Source organism: Talpa occidentalis, unplaced genomic scaffold, assembly GCF_014898055.3.
Source record: "Talpa occidentalis isolate TD23 unplaced genomic scaffold, MPIMG_talOcc4v2.1 talOcc4.9, whole genome shotgun sequence".
NCBI lineage: Eukaryota > Metazoa > Chordata > Mammalia > Eulipotyphla > Talpidae > Talpa > Talpa occidentalis.
Genome location: NW_023605305.1, coordinates 50,774,072 through 50,793,975, shown reverse-complemented (window position 1 = coordinate 50,793,975; position 19,904 = coordinate 50,774,072). Strand labels below are relative to the sequence as shown.

The window sequence follows — 19,904 nt, the reverse complement described above, 5'->3', positions numbered from 1 at the left end:
ATTAAAAAAACTAGCAACAACAAATGTTGGCGAGGATGTGGAGAAAAAGGAACTCTTGTGCACTGTTGGTGGGAGTGCAAACTGGTCCAACCACTATGGAGAGCTGTGTGGAGATTTCTGGACCTACTAAACATAGAGCTTCCATATGATCCAGCAATTCCACTCCTAGGTATTTACCCAAAGGACACAGAAACATCAATTCCAAAGAGCACCTGCACTCCTATGTTTATAGCAGCACTGTTTACAATAGCTAAGCTTTGGAAACAACCCAAATGCCCAAAAATAGATGACTGGATCAAGAAGATGTGGTACATATATACCATGGAATATTACTCAGCATTCAAAAAAGATAAACACATGCAATTTGCAGCAACATGGATGGCACTGGAAGGGATCATGCTCAGCGAAATAAGCCAAAAAGAAAAAGAAAAATACCGGATGGTCTCACTCATAGCAGGAATCTAGAAAACTTAAATAAGGGACCAGGAAAATGAATATAAGAAAGTGAAAATCAAAATCAACAAAAAAACTATGAACCAGAGACACTTTTTGGGGGTGGGGGGGCGGGAGGGGAAGGATTGGGTCAGAATGGGGCGTTTGCAATTGTATGGGGAATATAAAAATAAAATTTAATATTTAAAAAAAAAAAAAAAAAAAAAAAAGAAATACTTTGGAAACGTATATTGTACCTCATATAATAGGTGAATTAGTACAGAGTAGTAAACAAAACACTTTTGGTATTTTCCTTTATAAATGAAAAAAGAGAAACAGAAAATATATAGGATTGGAAAACTACAATCTTTAAGAACATCATCACTAAGTTTTTGTTTAAAAATTTTTTTTAATAAATTCAAAGTAAAAAAGGATATCAGGATAAAGAGCATTTTGATCCTAAACTTTAAGTTCAAAATGCCCATTTTACTTTTTAGGTAGATCAAAAGCTTTAAGTTGGAAAGTATATAATAAAAAATATATAATTCAGGGAGTTTAAACTGGCAGTGATATAAAAAATAAATGTGGGGGACAATAATTGCACTAGCAGAATGGAATCTTCGAGTGTTCTGGATAGTTTGTGCATGGAGTAAATTTAGTGGCTATAGAGAAAATACTAGAAAAACACTATGAAGGACTGGTAGAAGAGTGAAAAATATTCCAATGTTTATAAAATCATGAGAAGGTACAGTGTTCTACAATTCCCAAAGCTATTTGAATATAGTTGTTTAACAATAAAAGAAAATTTGTATGTGTATTCAGAAGAGATTAAATTACTTTTCAGTTGACTAAAGTTTGCCTTAGATTTTAAAAACTTGGAGGCATTTATTTAATTGAAAATAAAAGCTTCAGTAAAGTTTGATAAAACATGAAAAAAAAAAAAAAAAAAAAAAAAAAGAATGGACAAGTTTGACCTATCTACAGGAAAAAGAAATTAAAGAGTAAAAGGAAATTTTGAAAAAAGAACAAAAGTATCTGTTAAGACTTGGGAATCAAAGAAATAGCAACTAAGAACTGAAAGCCTGATGGACAATTAGACAAAGCAAACAAGAGCAGTAGTGAACTAGAAGAGTAGCTCAGTAAAAATTTCAAAATGCATGAAGGAGACACCCAAACTGAACTAAACACCAGCTAAAAGGTCCATAGAGAACATAAATATATTACTAATAAATAACAAACCATCAACCACAAGATTTTTGGCACCAGTGCAACTTAGCTTTGGATTTAACTATATCCAGGGAACATCTTAATAATTCAGATGGAAAATAGTAAGTCATCTGATATTATTATGACTTTTATTTTATAATATTGTTCCATAATAGTATATGTCTAATATTACTATTTTTCTTTACTTCTTGGTTATTATTTATTCCCTTACCATTTACTTTCTATCATGTTCTATAGCAAAAACTATCATTTGTTCCCCAATGTTGATTTTCCCCAACTTTCATAATAGAAATCATGGGTTTTGTCTGCGAACCAATGGCACAAAGAAAAATCTACATATTTCAGCTTTTTTTTTTTTTTGCAGCTGAATATGCCAATGTGACTAAATTCTAGTTAAAGATATATTGTGTGATATCATTTAGGAACTTCAGTTAAAAAACATCTACATCACTTCCTTCTTTGATTTGTATGGTGATGTGAATGTTGCCTGGAGAGTACCTGTGATGGCTAAGCAGAGGGAGTTGTTTTGGAACCTGAACTGAACAGAAGCCAAACATAGAGAAGCATGATACAAAAGGAGTGTGAGACACTAAGTCCTTCATGGAATAGTGTCATCAGATCAATACTAGATAGTTTATTTCTAGAATTTTACATGAAAGTACAAATTACTACCTTGTTTAAGGTGGCATAATTTTGAATCTCTATTATTAAAAACTGAATCTAATTTAAACTGACACCAAATGGTAGGTAGAAGTGCAAGGCAAAAAAAAAAAAAAATCATACAGGGGACTCCCCGGTGGCGCAGCGGTTGAGCACTGGTTTGCGAAGCTGCCCACAGCCTCTACAACGCCAGTTCGGTCCCCTGGCTGCTCCCCGGCCACCGGAGGAGGGTGGGTCCCACATGGCCGCAGACCTCTCCTGCCGCCCACTGCTCCCCTCAGCAGTGTATTTTGGTCCATCTGCCTGCTCTGCTCCCCGCTCTGGCTCTGGTGAATTCTCTCACCCTCCCATGCTTCTGACTGTACCCAGTGCTTGAATATATAAACAAACAAACAAATAAATGAATGAATGAATAAATAAATAAATAAATTTTAAAGAAAAGAAGAAAAAGACTCTGCTACACACTAAAAAAAAAAAAAAAATCATACAGTAGCACTGCCTTTATACAGGATTTTAGATAGTGGTGGCAAGAGTTCAAGATACTGTAGGCTGAAAAGCTGGCCACCCTAGTTTTACTGCCTCAAAACAGTTTCATTTGAAAGGCAGACCACTTACAATTAAGTTATGGTGTTAGAGGCAATTGTATAACAAATTCTGAATTTAAGTGTTAGATGTTACCATGAAATCAGAGAAGAAAGCATCTGGTATCTGCAATTTAAGTTTACTGAGATTCTAGCAATAGAGTATTCGATGGGCAAAATGTTAACAACTCTGGTCCTCAAACTGAAACAGTTTCAATAGGAGATTTCAAAGTGGAAATAATATTGATATCCTAAAGTATAAATATCTGTAGGCAAAGACAGAATTATAAACTAAGTCTGACAAGTTCTTTGTAGTTACTTAACCATAAAACCTATGAAATCAGGTAAGTCAGAAGGCTACAAGTTTTTGAAGAGAATGTACAGCCAAAGAAGTTAAGTTAGACTTTAGAATACCTATGCTTCCTCAAGCTCTAAAGGAACGCAGAGAACCTGTAACCTATTATGCTATGAAACTGAGAAATATTCAAGGACAAGTACTTTAAAGTTTATTCTTAAAGGCCATAATGATAATGGACAGATAAAATCTTTACACAGGGAAGATTCAGAAGATTTTCCAGAGAGTGCTAACTCTCTTGTTAAAGAAGTGTTCACTATTTCATTCAGATAGATTTGGTAAACTGCTATGGGGGCAGGGGCCAATTTTTTCCATTCTATTTTTCTAATGGGAAGTTTTTATTATGTCTACTCTTTTTTTTTTTTAAGATTTATTTATTTGTGCATACAAGAGCTGGGGTACAGGCCAGAGACGCAGGGGGTGAAAGCATTCACCACAGACAAAGTGGGGAACAGAACAGGCAGACCAAATGAAACACACTGCTGAGGGGAGCAGCGGGTGAGACAGGAGAGGTCTGCTGCACCGTGTTGGTTTCTCCGTGGCAGGTTGGGGATCGAACTCATGCTGCAGAGGCTGCTGACTGCTTCATAGTGTGGTGCTTAACCCCTTGCGCCACCAGGGAGGCCCCTGGTTACTCTATTTTTATACCACCTTCTATACTGAGTATGATACGGGAATTTTTTTAAATTTTATTTATGTGTTGCTAGACCATGAAGTGTTACCTACACCCTAATGTTTAACTGAGGAAGACTGAACATGCACTCATATACCAACTGGAAATAAGTTTGGTTGAAAGGAGTGAAATATTCAATTTTATAGATTTCATTTCTAATTTTTAAAACTTTTCTTCTTCCTTGGATTTAGTTTGTTCTTCTCTTTCTAGTTTCCAAAAAGCATAAACTTAAATGATTGCCTTTAGATTTTTTTCTTTTCTAATATATGCATTCAATGCTATAAATTTACCTCTCACACTGCTTTCTCTTGAATTCCACAAATTTTGATGTTGTTTTTATTTTCAACTAGCTCAAAGTAGTGTTAAACTTCTCTTGGAATTGCTTTTTTGAGTTATTGGAAAGCGTTACAGGTTGTTTAACCTCTAAGAAATTTGGAATTTTCTTGCTTTTTTCTGTTATTGATATCTTGTTTCACTCCATTATGATCTAAGGGAAAAGTACTGTATGACTTTTCTAAATTCAATCTAGTTCATTTCTATCCTTTGCCATACAACTAATCCCTTTTGCCACAACTTTTCTCTCCACCCCATTCTGGTAACTACTAATTTAGGCAAGTAGCCCAAAAGTTTGTTTTATTTAGTTTATTTTTTTATATCTTTATATACCACATATCAATGAAATCATATAGTGTCTGTTTTTCTACCTCTGCTAATTTCACTAAGCATAGGTAATATGTTCTGGTTCATCCATGTTGTTGCAAATGGCAGATTTCATTTTGTTTTTACAGCTGAGTAGTATTCCATTCTTTATATATATCACATCTTCAGATTCACCAGTTTATCAATGGGCACTTAGTTGTTTACAATTTTTGGCTATTGTAAATAATTCTGCAATAACCGTGTGCATGGGGAAATATATCTCTTCAATTTAGCGTTTTTGTGTATTTGGGACCCAGAGGTGAAATGGTATGAAATTTCTAACCAAATGGTATGAAATTTCTAGTTTTAACTTTTTAGGAATTTCTATACTTCTTTTCATAACTGGCCACACCAATTTACATTGTACATCTTGTACACCTAGAGTGTGCAAGAGTTCACTTCTCTGTACATCCTCTCCAGCACTTGCTATTTCTTGTTTTTTATAAACAACCTTACTGAAAAATAATTGACATATATAGTATTCTTATATTTAATGTGTACAGCTTGAAAAGTTTTTAGTTTTATTGAGGTACAAATAACATGCAATAAACTGTACATTTACCTGAAAATTTTGACCTATGTATTCATTCCTGAATTTATCACCACAATCAAGATAATTATTTGTAATTTACCTCTCTTAACCCTCTCTGCCTCTCAATACATCCCTACTTTCTGTTACTATTTTTAATTGAAGTACCATTGGTTAACATCCTTGCTACTGTCTTGCAAGTATAGGATTCTCCCTCAGGTGTAGTGCCATAGTGCACCCACCACCATAGGCACAATAAAAAAAAATCAACATCCCTTACCATCAGGGCAATGCAAAACCCAATGAGATACCATCTCACACCAGTGGGATTGGCCCATACCAAGAAGACCAGAAACAATAAGTACTAGTGAGGATGTGGAGACAAAGGAACTCTCCTGTATTATTAATGGGAATGTAGACTGTTCTAGCCCCTATGTAAAGCAATATGGAAGTTTCTCAAAAAGGTATAAATGGATCCTCCAGATGTTCCAGTAATTCTACTACTAGGTACTTTTCTGAAGAATACAAAAACTCTAACTCAAAAGTAAACCTGCAATATTATGTTTATTGCAGCACTATTTACAATAGCCAAAATATAGAAACAACATAAATACCCCAGCACAGATGAGTAGATCAAGAAGATGTGGTATATGAAACAACAGAATAACACTCAGCAATCAAAAAAGATAAAAGTTAGGACACTTGAGGCAACATGGGTGGAACAGGAAGGGATTATGCTAAGCAAAATTAGCCAGAAAGAGAAAGATAAATACCAGATATAGACACTTATCTGTGGAATATGGAGAAAACAAAGTTTCAAAGACAAAGTTTAAAAGCAACCCTTGAAACCTAACCACAGAACTGAGAGCAACTGAGAACATCAAGAGGAAGATAAAGAGTGGGGGGGGGGTGTGAAAAAAGGGCAGGGAGAAAGCACAACTGACTGTGGTGCTTCCTGTCTTTGGATATTAGCCATTCTTACAAGTTTGAAGTGATATCTCATAATTTGGATTTGTATTTCCCTAATAAGAGATATCAAACATCCTTCTATGCACCTGTTGGCCATCTGTGTCTTCTTTGGAAAATGTCTAGTCAGATCCTCTTCCCATTTTTTTATTGAGTGGTCTTTTATTTTTGTCGAGTTTTAAGAATTCTTCATGTAATTTGGATATTAACCCTTTGCCAAATGTATATTTTGGAAACATCCTCTCACGGTTAGTAGAACGCATTTTTTAAACAATGATAGTTTCTTTCAGCATGCAGAAACTTTAGTTTCATGGAGTCTCACTTGTTTATTTTTGCTTTTGTTTCCCTTACCACTCAAGTCAAATCACAAAGACCAGTATCACCTTCTGACCAATATCTGCAAGCTATGGATAAAAAATGTTCAGATGATTGTTCCAGACCCTCAATTTTCTTACTCTTACACACTTTCAATTAGATTCCTTTCTCATGGCTACTGATTTTTGGTTCTGTAACTAAATTTTATTGTTAGTTTATAGCTCTGGATGTTAATATGGATTTCTGACTTTGCAGCATGTTGTTTCTTAAAGAAATGCAACCTGAACGCAATCTTCTAAGTCTTTCCTCCTAGGTTACCATGAATATGCTCCAGTTTTATGCCCTTTAAACTAAGCACATTTTGTCCTCAAACTAGAGCAAATTCAAACATTGATTACTCTTTAATTTGAAACTTGAATTCCATTCTTGACCAATCTTTCCCATCACTTCACTCACAACTACTTTTTTTTTTTTCTTTAGTGAACTTACACTATTAAATGCTGATATTTTCTCACTCTTTTCCCAAATCCCTAATCCTATTTATTTTTCTTGGCCCATCTGTTTTTTTAAGCACTCTGGTACTCAACTTTTCTCACTATTGTTTCCAGTAAAGCAAACTCCAAGTCACTAAAGACTAAATATATAAATTGTAGTACATAATAAGACCAGCATATGAACCGAGTAAGCTGAAGAAAAGACTACAAGTCAGTCAGCAGAAGATGCGATGTCAATTTTATATATAAGTAAATATTGAAAGATGAAATTTACAACTATAATTATTTAATTAGTTTAAGAAATTGCACTGAAGACCACTATTATAATATCTTATGAATGGTAACTATAAACAATGAAAAATTATGAGACCATATATTTATAGAACAGTTCTTAATAAATTATATTAATAGCAATATAATCAACATATTTGATAATATTAAAGTTTTAGAAAACTCCTTACAATGAATGATTTTACAAAATATTTCATGACATTCAGAAGACTTCCAGTGCCCAGATAATGGTAAATTATACATAACTTTGTGAGTATGAAATGAAATAACTTTTGGAATATGAATATTTATGCCTATTTATACACATGTAAAATTAACTTGGCATAACAACATATATACATACATGGATATGTAGGTATCAGCACATGTATATATAGATATACCTTATATGACCATGTGTGTATATATATATGTCAATATGTGTGTGTCTGTGTGTGTGCATCCACCTATCTATACATCCAAATTATTTATCATCATATCCAAATAGGTTACCATTATACAATATTAGCTAAAAGTTTCCTATGCATAAAGCATATAAAAATGTAATGACATTTTTTAAATCAGTGAGTTTATATTCTACATAGAGGATCAAAAGACACCTTCTTGAACTTTTCATTTTCATAAAGCATAAGATCATCTGAAGCAAATAAACAGAGTTGACACTCAGAGCTAGTGAGAAAACATTTTGAATAGGATACACTTGCCTTTCAAACTTATTTTTTTTACTCAGTGAGTAACTTCTATGGGAATTCAGGGCTTGAGGATATTTCTATACTAAATTTAGGACATCTGTCCTCAATTTTACTAAAATCAGACTAATGACAGTCTGCGCCTTTTATGGACCTTTCTAATCATGTTAAAATAATGGAAACATTTGTAGCTCAGGCCACCCAGAAACAGGATCCTATATAAAGGAGTGTATCACAAACACAGTGATTTACAAATGAAGAAAAATATTCACTCCAGTTAATTATACTACAAGGCTGAGTATTCAATTTGATTATTACCTAATTTCCAAATCAAAATAAAATTACCAAATTTAAAAAAAAAGATCAGACATTAGAATGAGAGGATCTGGAATTAAGTTACAGCATTGTCACTTAACTGTGAACTTTGGTAGACTAACTACCTCTGAACCTTAGTGTATTTATAAGAATGAAATGAAACTTATAAAAATAAAAAATGAAAAAACATAACAAATGCTTATAAAAATATAAAAATGAAAACACATAAAAAACAGGTACCTAACTGACAGTATTGTAGAGAATAATTTATGTAACATATGTAAAATATCTAGCACAGTGCCTAGTACATAGTAGGCACTCAATAAATACAAGATTCTATTTCCTCTGTGTGCTCAAACCAATATATATTACAGCACAAAACAGTGGATGAATATTATGCTATATGGAGAATTATCAGCCTTTAATGCATGAAATTTTATATGTAGTCACTAATAAGATTTTATATTGCTATTAGTGCTAATTATAATAATTAAAACAGAAAATACATACAAAGAAATAAGTTATAAAATGCTTGTGGTAATAACAATTTACACCACAAAATTATATAGTTAAATGATTTTTAGAGTTATATGATTTTTCTCACATCAGGAAAATCTCAAGCAGAATATGAACAATGTGATAGAAGATATTTTAAAGAAATTGAAGAAATTCTTAAAAATGCTATATAAATTATAACTTAAAGCATCTTAACTAAAATTATTTTAAAGAAAAGGAATAAATTATACTTACATGTCTCCAATATGCACATTTGCTTTTTATACTAGTTTCAGGCTGAATAAAGAGATCCTTAAAGAAACTGTCTTCATATCCTTTAGGCAGGTAAATCCATTTTGTTTTACTTTCTTTCATAAATTTCTCTCGCTGTTTTTTATACGAAAACAAGGGTCTGAATACAAAGGGGGAAAGTTGTCATTCTGTTTTGTTTTGTTTGTTTGTTGTTTGTTTGTTTGTTTGTTTTTTCCAAAAGGAGTGAGAAAATTACTCGAGTATATTTACATCTTAGAAAACTTGGCAAATTTAATGTAATATTAACTTTATATTTTTACCATATGAAACTATTTAGACAATAAGGTTTGCTTATCAACATTTACTGATGGATGAACGTGTGTTGAGAAATCTTTGATAATATAAATCCACAAATAATTTTGTACTTCTATTTGGACATGCATTTTATAATAGAATGGCAGGGAGAACATAACCAAATTATCTCTAGAAATATAAGGTAACCAGTATGAATTCTTTTTTATTTTTCCTCTTCAATGAAGAAGTAACTTTATTTTCACTTAGGAAAATTATTCTAGAGAAGTACTCTCCAAAAGAAAATGTCTATTAGTCATCATAAAATATTATAAAAAAGAAAAAGGTGAGACTAATTTTAATACTGATTTATTTAACCCAATATATTCTAATTATCACCTGATAACCAGCATCAACCAGCTAATATAATATTGTAAGATAAAATACTAAATATGTTCCAAAATCGAAACAATGCAAGGATGTCCTCTCTCACCCAACCTATTCCCCATTGTACTAGAAATCCCACACAGTCTAATAAGAAAATAAGACAAAACTACAAGCCAATCTCACCTTTGAATACAGATGCAAAAATCTTAATGAAATAAGATCAGCAATGTAAGCAAAGAAAAAGCACTAAAAAATACTGCAAAATCATTACATAAACAAATTAATGAAAGGAAAATATATGATTATATAAGTAGAAGCAGAAAAAGCACTGGATGAAATTCTGCAACCTAACTTTAGTTAAAAATCTTTGTAAGATAGGTTATCAAATAAACACTTCAATATCTTGGAGACAATTTACTAAACCCAATAACATTCACTATATATTATGAAAGAGCAAAATCATTTATATTAAAATGATAATCTAGATAGAAAGCTTACTGTTACCATTACTATTAAATAACATAAGTAAAATAACACTATTCAGAAAAGTAATCTTCCCATTTCTCAAAAATTTTTATGTGGGTTCCATCTATTCATTCTTTCAAAATTTTTATTAATGATCTACAAATTTGTTAGGGTAAACTAGAGTGAGAGGATAAAACTTATGATAGTTAAGTAAGACAAAAATTAATTTATTATGAACCCCAACCCAGTCTAGTTTGGAAGGGCAACTCCACTCATGTATTTATAAATTCCATAAATTTATTCAATGTTTCACTGTACTAAAAGACATTATCATTGACCCAAATAACTGATGATTTCCAGGCCATCAGAAGGGAAAAACATGAAAATAAAGAGGAACAACTATTATTTAAGCACTTGAAACAGCAGTCATAATTATTACTTCTGCTTATTTTCAAATATACAAAAATATAGTCAGATGAACACATTTAATTACACATGAAACTGGTTATACATCTTTAGTGGTTACCCAAATGCAAAGAAAAAAAGAAAAAAATGGCTTTGGGGTTGGAGATAAAGTGGTATTATAAAAATTACCCTCATGTGCTCTTGTAAAAAAAAAGTCCCAATACAATGTACAAATGTTCAAAATATGTACACACTTAGTTAACCTGCTAATAGGCAAAATGTGGAAATTGTATATTGCTTGCCCCTTTCCCCCCAACTCTCATATTATGTTAATTTGACCAATTCCCTAATGCTAAATGAATCTTCTATTCCTAGCATAAGCCTATTTTGGCTATAGAGAATTATCCCCTTTATCACTGGACCTAATTTTTCCTGTCTTATTTAAGATTTTTAAGTGTATTTGTAAAACTAGCCTACAATTTTACTTTTTATGTCCTTTTCACCTTTTGCAACAAATTTTTTTATGCTGACCTATCAAAACAATACTGAAAATATTCTCTTCTACTTTCTGGAAATTTTTGTAAGATGGTGCTATATCATCCTTAAATGTACAGAATAATTCTCCAGTAAAGTCATCGAGAACTGAAGTTTCTTTGTGTAAAGGACTTTAATAATGGGTTCAGGGCCTCCCCTGGTGGCACAGGTGGTTGAGCGCAGCTCTGTGAAGCTGTCCACAGCCTCTGCAGCACTGGTTCGATCCCTGCGGCCTGGCAACGGTCCCACATGGGGGCAGACCTCTCCTGTCATGCCCGCTGCTCGCCTCAGCATTGTATTTCGTCATTCTGCCTGTTCTGTACCCCACTCTGTCTCTGGTGAATCTTCTCACCCTCCCACACATCTGGCCTGTATCCCTGTTCTTGTATAAATAAATAATCTTAAAAAAAAAGGGGTTCAATTTTTTTAATGGACAACTATTCAGCATTTTTATTTCTTATTGTGTCAGTATGAATACTGTGCTTCTTCAAGGAATTTGTCCATTTCATCCAAATTGTCAATTTGGTATAAAATTGTTTATTGTATTTTCATTAACTTCTGTGGATCTATGGCAATGTCCTCTTTTTTCATTCTTCATTTCCTCTGACTGATATATATATATATCAGTCTTGCTGAAGCATCATTATTTGAAAAAAACTATTTATTGGCTTTATTGATTTTTATGCTTATTTTCACATACTCACTTTGTATACTTGCTTCCTAGTTCATCAATTTCTGATACTATTTTTCTTATTCTCTTCTTTTTACTCTCTTTGGATATAATTTCTGGTACTTTTCTATCTTCAAGAGACAGATGCTTGATCCTTGATCTGTCTTTCTCCTTTCAATGCATTTGGAGCTACTAGCCAACAATTTTTTGTTATTTTCAAATATGCTTTGTTAGAAATTGCTAGATACCATCCAATTCAGAGTCTCCCTTTTAGCTTTAATAACAACAGTCAAATTTCATGTAGGTGGCAAAGATGGCCAGTTAAAAAATTTATTTCCTAGTATCCCTTGCTGCTATTATGCCCGTATTATATTTTTTTTAAATATATATTTATTTATGCATAAAAGAACTGGGGTGTAGGCCAGAGGTGAGAGGGGCGAGAGGGAGGAGCAGAACAGGCGGATCTACTGAAATAACACTGGTAAGTGGAAAAGCGGGCAAGACAGGAAAGGTCTGCTGCGCCATTTGTAGGCAGCTCCCTGGCCAAGAATGGAACTCAAGCTGCAGCAATAATAATGTGATGGCACTGAGATTTAACCCCATATCACCGGGGAGGCTCCATATTACCAATTTGTGGTCAAGAAATATAAGAGCAAATTGTTCCCAATTATACTGATCAAATTTGTTTTAGATATGCCATTTCTGCCACATGCTATTGCCTGAACTTCCCAGTATGTGAACAAACAAAATTATAGGAACTTTAGCAACTGTTTTGAATCACAAATTTGAGAAGAACACACATGATAGGAAGATAGTGTGAAAAGTTAAAGGAAATTTGGGCCCTATATTTTGTGCATCATAGGTCTCAAGTTCTTACAGACTTTTCTAATAAGAAAAAGAAAACCTTTGCCTAGTTTAAGCTATTTTAGGAGGTCTGTTAAATGGAAATGAATATAATTATGACTAAAACCTACAAATACATTTCGCTTATTTTTAAAATATATCATCAAATTAGATAAAGCTTTCAGAAAATTATAATATGATAGTAATTATTATGAGTCCTTATCTTCCTCCCAATCTCAATAGGATCACATTATTTCCCTATTGTGTTCATTTATATATATGTGTGTATATACTTATATATAAATATAAGTATATATATACATAAATACACACACATACATATGTGTGTATATATAAAATATATACAGATACGTGTGTGTATAAATATATACACACATACATATATACACAAACATGTAAATTATATTTACTGGAAATACAGTCTTGGTTCCTTAGATTTTATGTATAATAAACCCTGACTCGGCATTCAGATAACTCCAACTACTTGTCAAAAGAAATTCATAACCATACAATTCAGAAAATCATAACAATTTTTTTTTAAAGGAGAACTCTTTTTGTTTGTTTGTTTTTTATTTATTTATACAAGCACTGGGTACAGTCAGAAGCGCAGGAGGGTGAGAGAATTCACCAGAGCCAGAGCGGGGAGCAGAGCAGGCAGAAGGACCGAAGTACACTGCTGAGGGGAGCAGCGGGTAACAGGAGAGGTCTGCGCGCCATGTGGGACCCTCCTCCGGTGGCCGGGGAGCAGCCCGGAATTGAACCGGTGCTGCGGAGGCTGCGGGCAGCTTTGCAACCCAGCGCTCAACTGCTGCACCAGCGGGGAGGCCCCCTCATAACAATTTTTTTATTGGGAAACAAGAAATAAGTCTGAATTTTTAGAATTAGTAAATGATGCTTATAAACCCATGCTTTGTGAGAGCACGTGGGATAGTAGTTTTGGCAGTGACAGTGTTATTAGGTTATCCAGATTCTCTCAGGAAAACAGATATAACAACTGAAGAGCAAAAGTTTTAATTATTTATAATGATACTATGTGACAAGATATCCTCAAGAAAATAAAATGTAAAGGGATACACTGTTTCTCTTCAGATCACATAAATCTTTCACCTTTTACAAAATGTAAAGGAATGGAGAAAAACCATTGACATCCATAAGACCACAGTGGTATTAGCAATTATACAGGAGAGAACAGATAAAAGGAAAGAAGCACCTGATAACTATGAATAAAACAAGTTAAAGGCACTTCCTGAAAAGTTGGAGAGAGAATTTAAGAACAGAATCTAAATTCTGAAGGGCTTTTGTGTACTCTAATGCTGTGTGAATACAAGGGATGACTGGTAAGAACTGAAAGGTCGAGAGTATTCTCAGACTATGAACCCCAGAACTAAGCAGTCAATGTTTCCCTTTAGTTCAAAGTCCAACACTGTAAAGTAACTTTTGAAGACAAAATCAAAAGTGAGCAGAAAGAAACAAATGGAAAAGACAGAGGGAAATAATTGTCAACATTAGTAGGAGTGTGCTGAGCACCTGAATCAGAGAACTCCAAATGTAAGTTGTGATATTTTTGGAAATTACACACACACACACACACACACACACAGACACACACACACCAGAAGAAACTTTGGAACCTAGAGAAAAGCATCTTCTTAAAGTTTAGAAAACCTGGGCCTCCCCGGTGGCGCAGCTGTTGAGCGCTGGGTTGCGAAGCAGCCTGCAGCCTCTGCAGCGCCGGTTCGATCCCCGGCTGCTCCCCGGCCACCGGAGGAGGGCCCCACATGGTGCTCAGACCTCTCCTGCCGCCCGCTGCTCCCCTTAGCAGTGTACTTCGGTCCTTCTGCCTGCTCTGCTCCCAGCTCTGGCTCTGGTAAATTCTCTCACCCTCCCACGCTTCTGACTGTACCCAGTGCTTGTATAAATAAATAAAAATAAATCTTTAAAAAAAAAAGTTTAGAAAACCTAATTTCTTATAAAACAGGCAATACAGAATAATCACAATCCATTCCCAGACAGATTTTTTTTTGTAAAATTATAAAAGAACAAGAAGCAAAACAGCACCCTTATAAATAATAAAAGCAACCCATACAACCAAGCCAACAAAAACAATGAAAAACTATAATCTACTATTTCACAATAATTTTAAACCCAGTTCCATATAAGAAACTTGGCAAATGTCATTGTAATTCTAACAATTAAAAAACTGAACAGATTTAAAAATCAATGACTCTTCTTGGATCATGGAGGATCAGAACAAACTGTTGTCCTGAAGATTTGAGAGACAAATAAGCAAATATAATCAAAGTCACCATGGCTTATCTGAGCAAAGACATTCAAGAGGAAACTGACACAGATACCACAGCCCGGGTAGGAAAATCTGAATCCTAATTGACAAACTGTTGTCGGCTCACTGTCGACAACAATGAGAGTTAAAAATTCTGGGGGTACCCAGTGTTTAAGGGGGCTGCTAAAATATTGTGAGATTTATCTCCAAAAGCTTAACCAAGTTCCCACAATAAATGTCAGACAAAAATTCCCTTGAGCTTCCAGAAGTAAGGAGAAAATAACCATTTGGAAATATCCCAGAGCACTTGTTCTTAGTAAGGCCTGGCCCCAAATGAAGCTAGTTAACCAGAGCCTAACCTGTTGGGAAGTTACCAGTGCCTAACTGACATAGGGGAAAACCAAACTATACTGCTAAGGACCTTTCACATGGGAGAAGAGAAATAACAAGCTCACAAGAGTACAGAATGCTACACCCCAACACACACACCACAGCACCATGTTCATAAGACCTATTTATAACAGCTCCTTTTATCTAGTACATGATATTAAGCTATTAAAAAAATTACAAGACATATCAAAAGAAAAAAAAAACATAATTTGAGAGTAATAATCATAAATACAAGTGGCTACATATAAAGATATATACTATATAATTCCAACTGCAAGACATTTTGGAATAGGCAAAACTATGGAGACAATAAAAAGATCACTGATTGCCAGGGACTGGGGAGAGGGGCTCGGAAGAGTACAAATGATTTTTTTGTGTAGTAAACATAAATGATATGATGGATACATGCCATTATACATTTGTCCAAACCCACAGAATATACAACATAAAGAGTGTACTATAAACTATAGGTTTGGGATGATGTGTCAATATAAGTTCATCAGTTTTTACAAATGTATTACTTTGTGAGGGTGTTTATAATGTGATAAGCAATGCATTGGTAAGGACTGGGGGTATGCTGGAAATCTCTCTACACTATGTTTAATCTTGTTGTGTAACATAAATCACTCTAAAATAAAGTCTTATTTTTATAAAATGAATAAATGATAAAGGCATATTAGACCACATAAAATAGAATCACAAATTTAGGGAACCAATGATGAGACTTAAAGAATCACAAATTTAAAACAACTTCGAGGAATAAATACTAAATTAGAAGGAACATAATTACAGCACTGGGAAAAGAAAATGCCCTAGAGACACAGAATATGAATGTAATAAAGATTTAAAAATTGAAAAGAAAATAATTAGGTCAGGAACTAACACACTATGATAAAACTAAGTTATCTATTCAACAAATTATTTTAGTTATGTATCTCCATTCTAAAATATGCGACAAATCTTTAACACTTCTAAATATTTATTGTTGATAGTACTTATATATAGCAATTCTGAATCTATTGTGTGGCTATTAGGATTAAATGAGTAAAATTACTCATAGTGATAATATAAGTAACCAAAATTCACATGAAAGAAGAATGGAATTATAATGTGTAAAGAAGGAAGACAGAGAAGAAACCTTTATGTTGGGTTACCATTAGAGGTATCAATACAAATTCGTCATGGAAAAAGTAATCCAGTTTTTATTCTGTCTGCTGAAATGGCCTTGGAACAATGACTACAGTAACAATGAGTGTATCTAGTTCCTAGAGCTTAGTTTCCATATATGATTCCCCAATTAAAGACCAGGGCTCTTGGAAAATAGTTGATTCCAAAGCTGTAGATTAAAAAAAAGTAAAAAGAGCACAGAATTTGGAATACGTTAAACAACTGGACCTGAAATTTACAGATTTAACATACACAGTCTCATCTCTTTAGAACTGACCACAAATGTCCAATACATAATAGCTGTCTGACATTTGATACATACCGTAACCTCACAAAATGTTTAGAATCTTAATGTTCCACTTATAAAACAGAAAATATAGGACAAAATAAAAGGCTCTGCTGCATTAAATGATATAGATAGTATAAAATATTTATTAAATAAAGTAAATGGTACTTTATGTGTATTACATATTCAATAAATGTTTATTTCCTATTTTTCCCATTCTTTTACATTTTTAGAATCCCTTGACCTAACCAAAATTTCTATCAATGACCTCACTATACCTGTCACTACTCAGGTTTAGGAAGCTGCCAATCTGATCACAATATTTCATTTAAGAATAAATGTGCACTTCCTTTGTATGATAGCATTCATACGTGATAGAAATTATTACTTTAAAGGATAATGAATTAATCATAATATTTTTTTTTAAATTAGGCAGCACATATTTCAAAGATGTATATATTATATCAGCAGTTTAAGTAAATAAATTTCAAGCAAGGTGCAAAATATTTGGGTTCAGAGAGACATTACTCAAGATTAGGAGTAGAAATATGAGAGAACTAGTCACTAGGATCTTTAGGTTATGGGAATAGACAGGCAATTCTCAGGGAAGCTCAGAATGTTTCCCAGTTCTTTCTGTTTTCACTTTCCCATAGATGAATCCAGAAATATTTTTTTCTGATCCTAACTTCCACAGTCTCTCCATTTATTGATGTACTTATCAATTCAGGAAATTTTTTTTGAGCACCTAATATATATCAGGTACTCAATTAAACAGAGATATATATGATTATACAGACAACTGCAATACGATATGGTAAGTACTTATGATAATGAAAATATATGATGCACTTTTAGGGGCAAATATTTCCATCTTTTATCTTTAACAAATTGGGAACAATTAGAGAATTTCAATTGGCGAATAAAATTAGATATGTATTTTTGAAAGATTACTGCATGCTGCAGTAAATATATCAACAATTAGAAAGGAGCAAGAAATTGGAGGAAACAATTAGTCAAACAACAATAAAAATACATTTTTAAAATATATAGCATATAATAAGAAGGCAATATCCACATTTGCCAGGTACTATGGTCCTTTATAATTATCTCAACTCCTACAAGCATTGAAATAAGTACTACTATTAGCCTCTGCTCTATAGCATTTAACATATGAAGACCCTCAGGTTCAGAGTAGTCAAGTAATGTGCCTAATAGGACAGCATTTTAAAGCAAAGAGGAATTCAAGCCAATCTTTCTGGGACCACTATATTATTATTACTGACATCTTTCCACACAAAGTTCATTCAAATTCTGTTCATGCATGCTGAATTTTCAGAGATTGTTTCTGGCACAAGCTTTTAATTCTTATATTGCATGAGTATTAGAGAAAACCTTGAATCTAAGAGAGAAAAACTCAATCCTAATCCTAATTAAAAACATATTCCTAATTAAAGTCACTTTAATTAGACATCTATTTCATATAAATGCAAACAAAATTTAAAAGGAACAAACAAGACAGAAATAAGAAGACAGCAACCGCCTGATCCTTACTCAAATGTTTTACTCCAGATCATTTAATTGTCCCCACTTGTGAGCCCACTCTGTCTTGGTCTGGAAAGTATATGAAATCTCTTTCAAAAGTTACAAACATTGTATTTGGTTAATTTTTCTGTTTGTTCTCAAATCTCTTTTTATCAGAATTATTGCCATGCATGATTAGCACATGCTGGCTAATGTAGGAGATCATTTTCTCTGCTTACTATAAAATGGTGACTATCATTTCAGTGAAACTTCCTTATCTTGCCTTCTCAGGAAATGACCATGCCCCACCGTACATCTATTTTAATTCTACCTGTATTTCAGAGCCAAATTTTATTTCTATCATCTGAACTCTACCAATAACCTGAGAATAAAATATATGAGAACTTTCATTTATTTTTTTCATGTTTGATGTTTGGCATGAATAATACAAATAAATTGATGACAGAGAATCCCATCTTATCTCCCTGAGTAAAATATTAAAGGAGTCTTGCAAGAAGAGTATTACTCTGTTTGCAAATGTCAGGTACTAGAAAGAAACGCAAGGAACAAAGATAGAAGAAAAGACAATTAACCAAAAGTTAAGGTAGAGTAATATAATAGCATATGTTTCAGCAAAATTATATTCATATCCAAAAAAATAGAAATAGAAATACAAGTGCAAAATATAAATCAAACCCTCATATGTATGTTTCATGGTTTATATTACTATTGCATCCCATTAAATAGAGCACAGCTTATATTTCTATTAGTTCATAGTACATGAAAGAAAGTCAATATATTTTTTTACCCATTCTGTTAAGGTAAAATAAAAAAACTGTTAGAATCACTCAAACGTGATTATTTAAAAACTTTATTGTTTTGTATGTTCATGTTCAATTTTAAGAAAAGTTTCAAATTTCGATTATGCTAAATAGTATATTACTAAAGTCTGACACTTTCTTTGAAACTGGTTCAAATGATCTATAAAATACAATTTTGATATGGAACAGAAAAATGTATATTATTGGAGAGTTGCCTTTTTACCACTGATTTTCATGTCATCTTATTTTAATATACAAATGGTAAAGAAAATGAGACATACCTCAATTTCTTTCTAACCAAAAAACCACGCGTCCATCTTTGAACAATCAAGACTGGTGAATTATGAGCCAGAATTTCATTAATTTTTGCAATAATATATCTAATATCATTAAGTTCAGCCTCATAGGTTGATCCCTGAAAAAGAAAATATATTTAATTTGTATTTCATTAAAGTATTTCCAAAAGGCATTTTATTTTTTTAAAGATTTATTTATTTGTGCAGGTGTAGGACAGAGATGTGGGGGTGGGGGGGTGAAAGGATTCACCAGAGATGGAGTGGGGAACAGAACATGCAAACTGACTGAAATACACTCCTGAGGGGAGCAGCGGGAGAGACAGGAGAGGTCTGCCTCGCCATGTGGGTTTCTCCCTGGCCTGCTGGGGATCAAACTCGTGCTGCAGAGGCTGCGAATTGCTTCATAGTATGGCGAACCCCTTGCACCACCAGGGAGGCCCCTCCAAAAGATTTTAAACCTGAAGTCTAATGGTATAAATTATTAAAATGTTTGCAGGTATCTTATAGGAAAAAGTTAAATAATATGTTTTCATAACTACTTTTATGAAACTTG

The 19,904-nt window shown here is 33.2% G+C and overlaps 1 protein-coding gene across 2 annotated transcripts in view; it reads right to left on the bottom strand.

Annotated features, from left to right (window-relative positions):
- LRRIQ3 (leucine rich repeats and IQ motif containing 3) overlaps positions 1–19,904 on the bottom strand; it is an 81,196-nt gene that overhangs the window by 45,640 nt on the left and 15,652 nt on the right. For both annotated transcript variants that reach the window (XM_037500350.2, XM_054691269.1), the window contains exons 4-5: positions 19,337–19,470; positions 8,977–9,133 (exon numbers count right to left, since the gene is read on the bottom strand). In XM_037500350.2, coding sequence (XP_037356247.1) covers positions 8,977–9,133; positions 19,337–19,470 — 291 coding nt within the window. The remainder of the gene's footprint in view (positions 1–8,976; positions 9,134–19,336; positions 19,471–19,904) is intronic.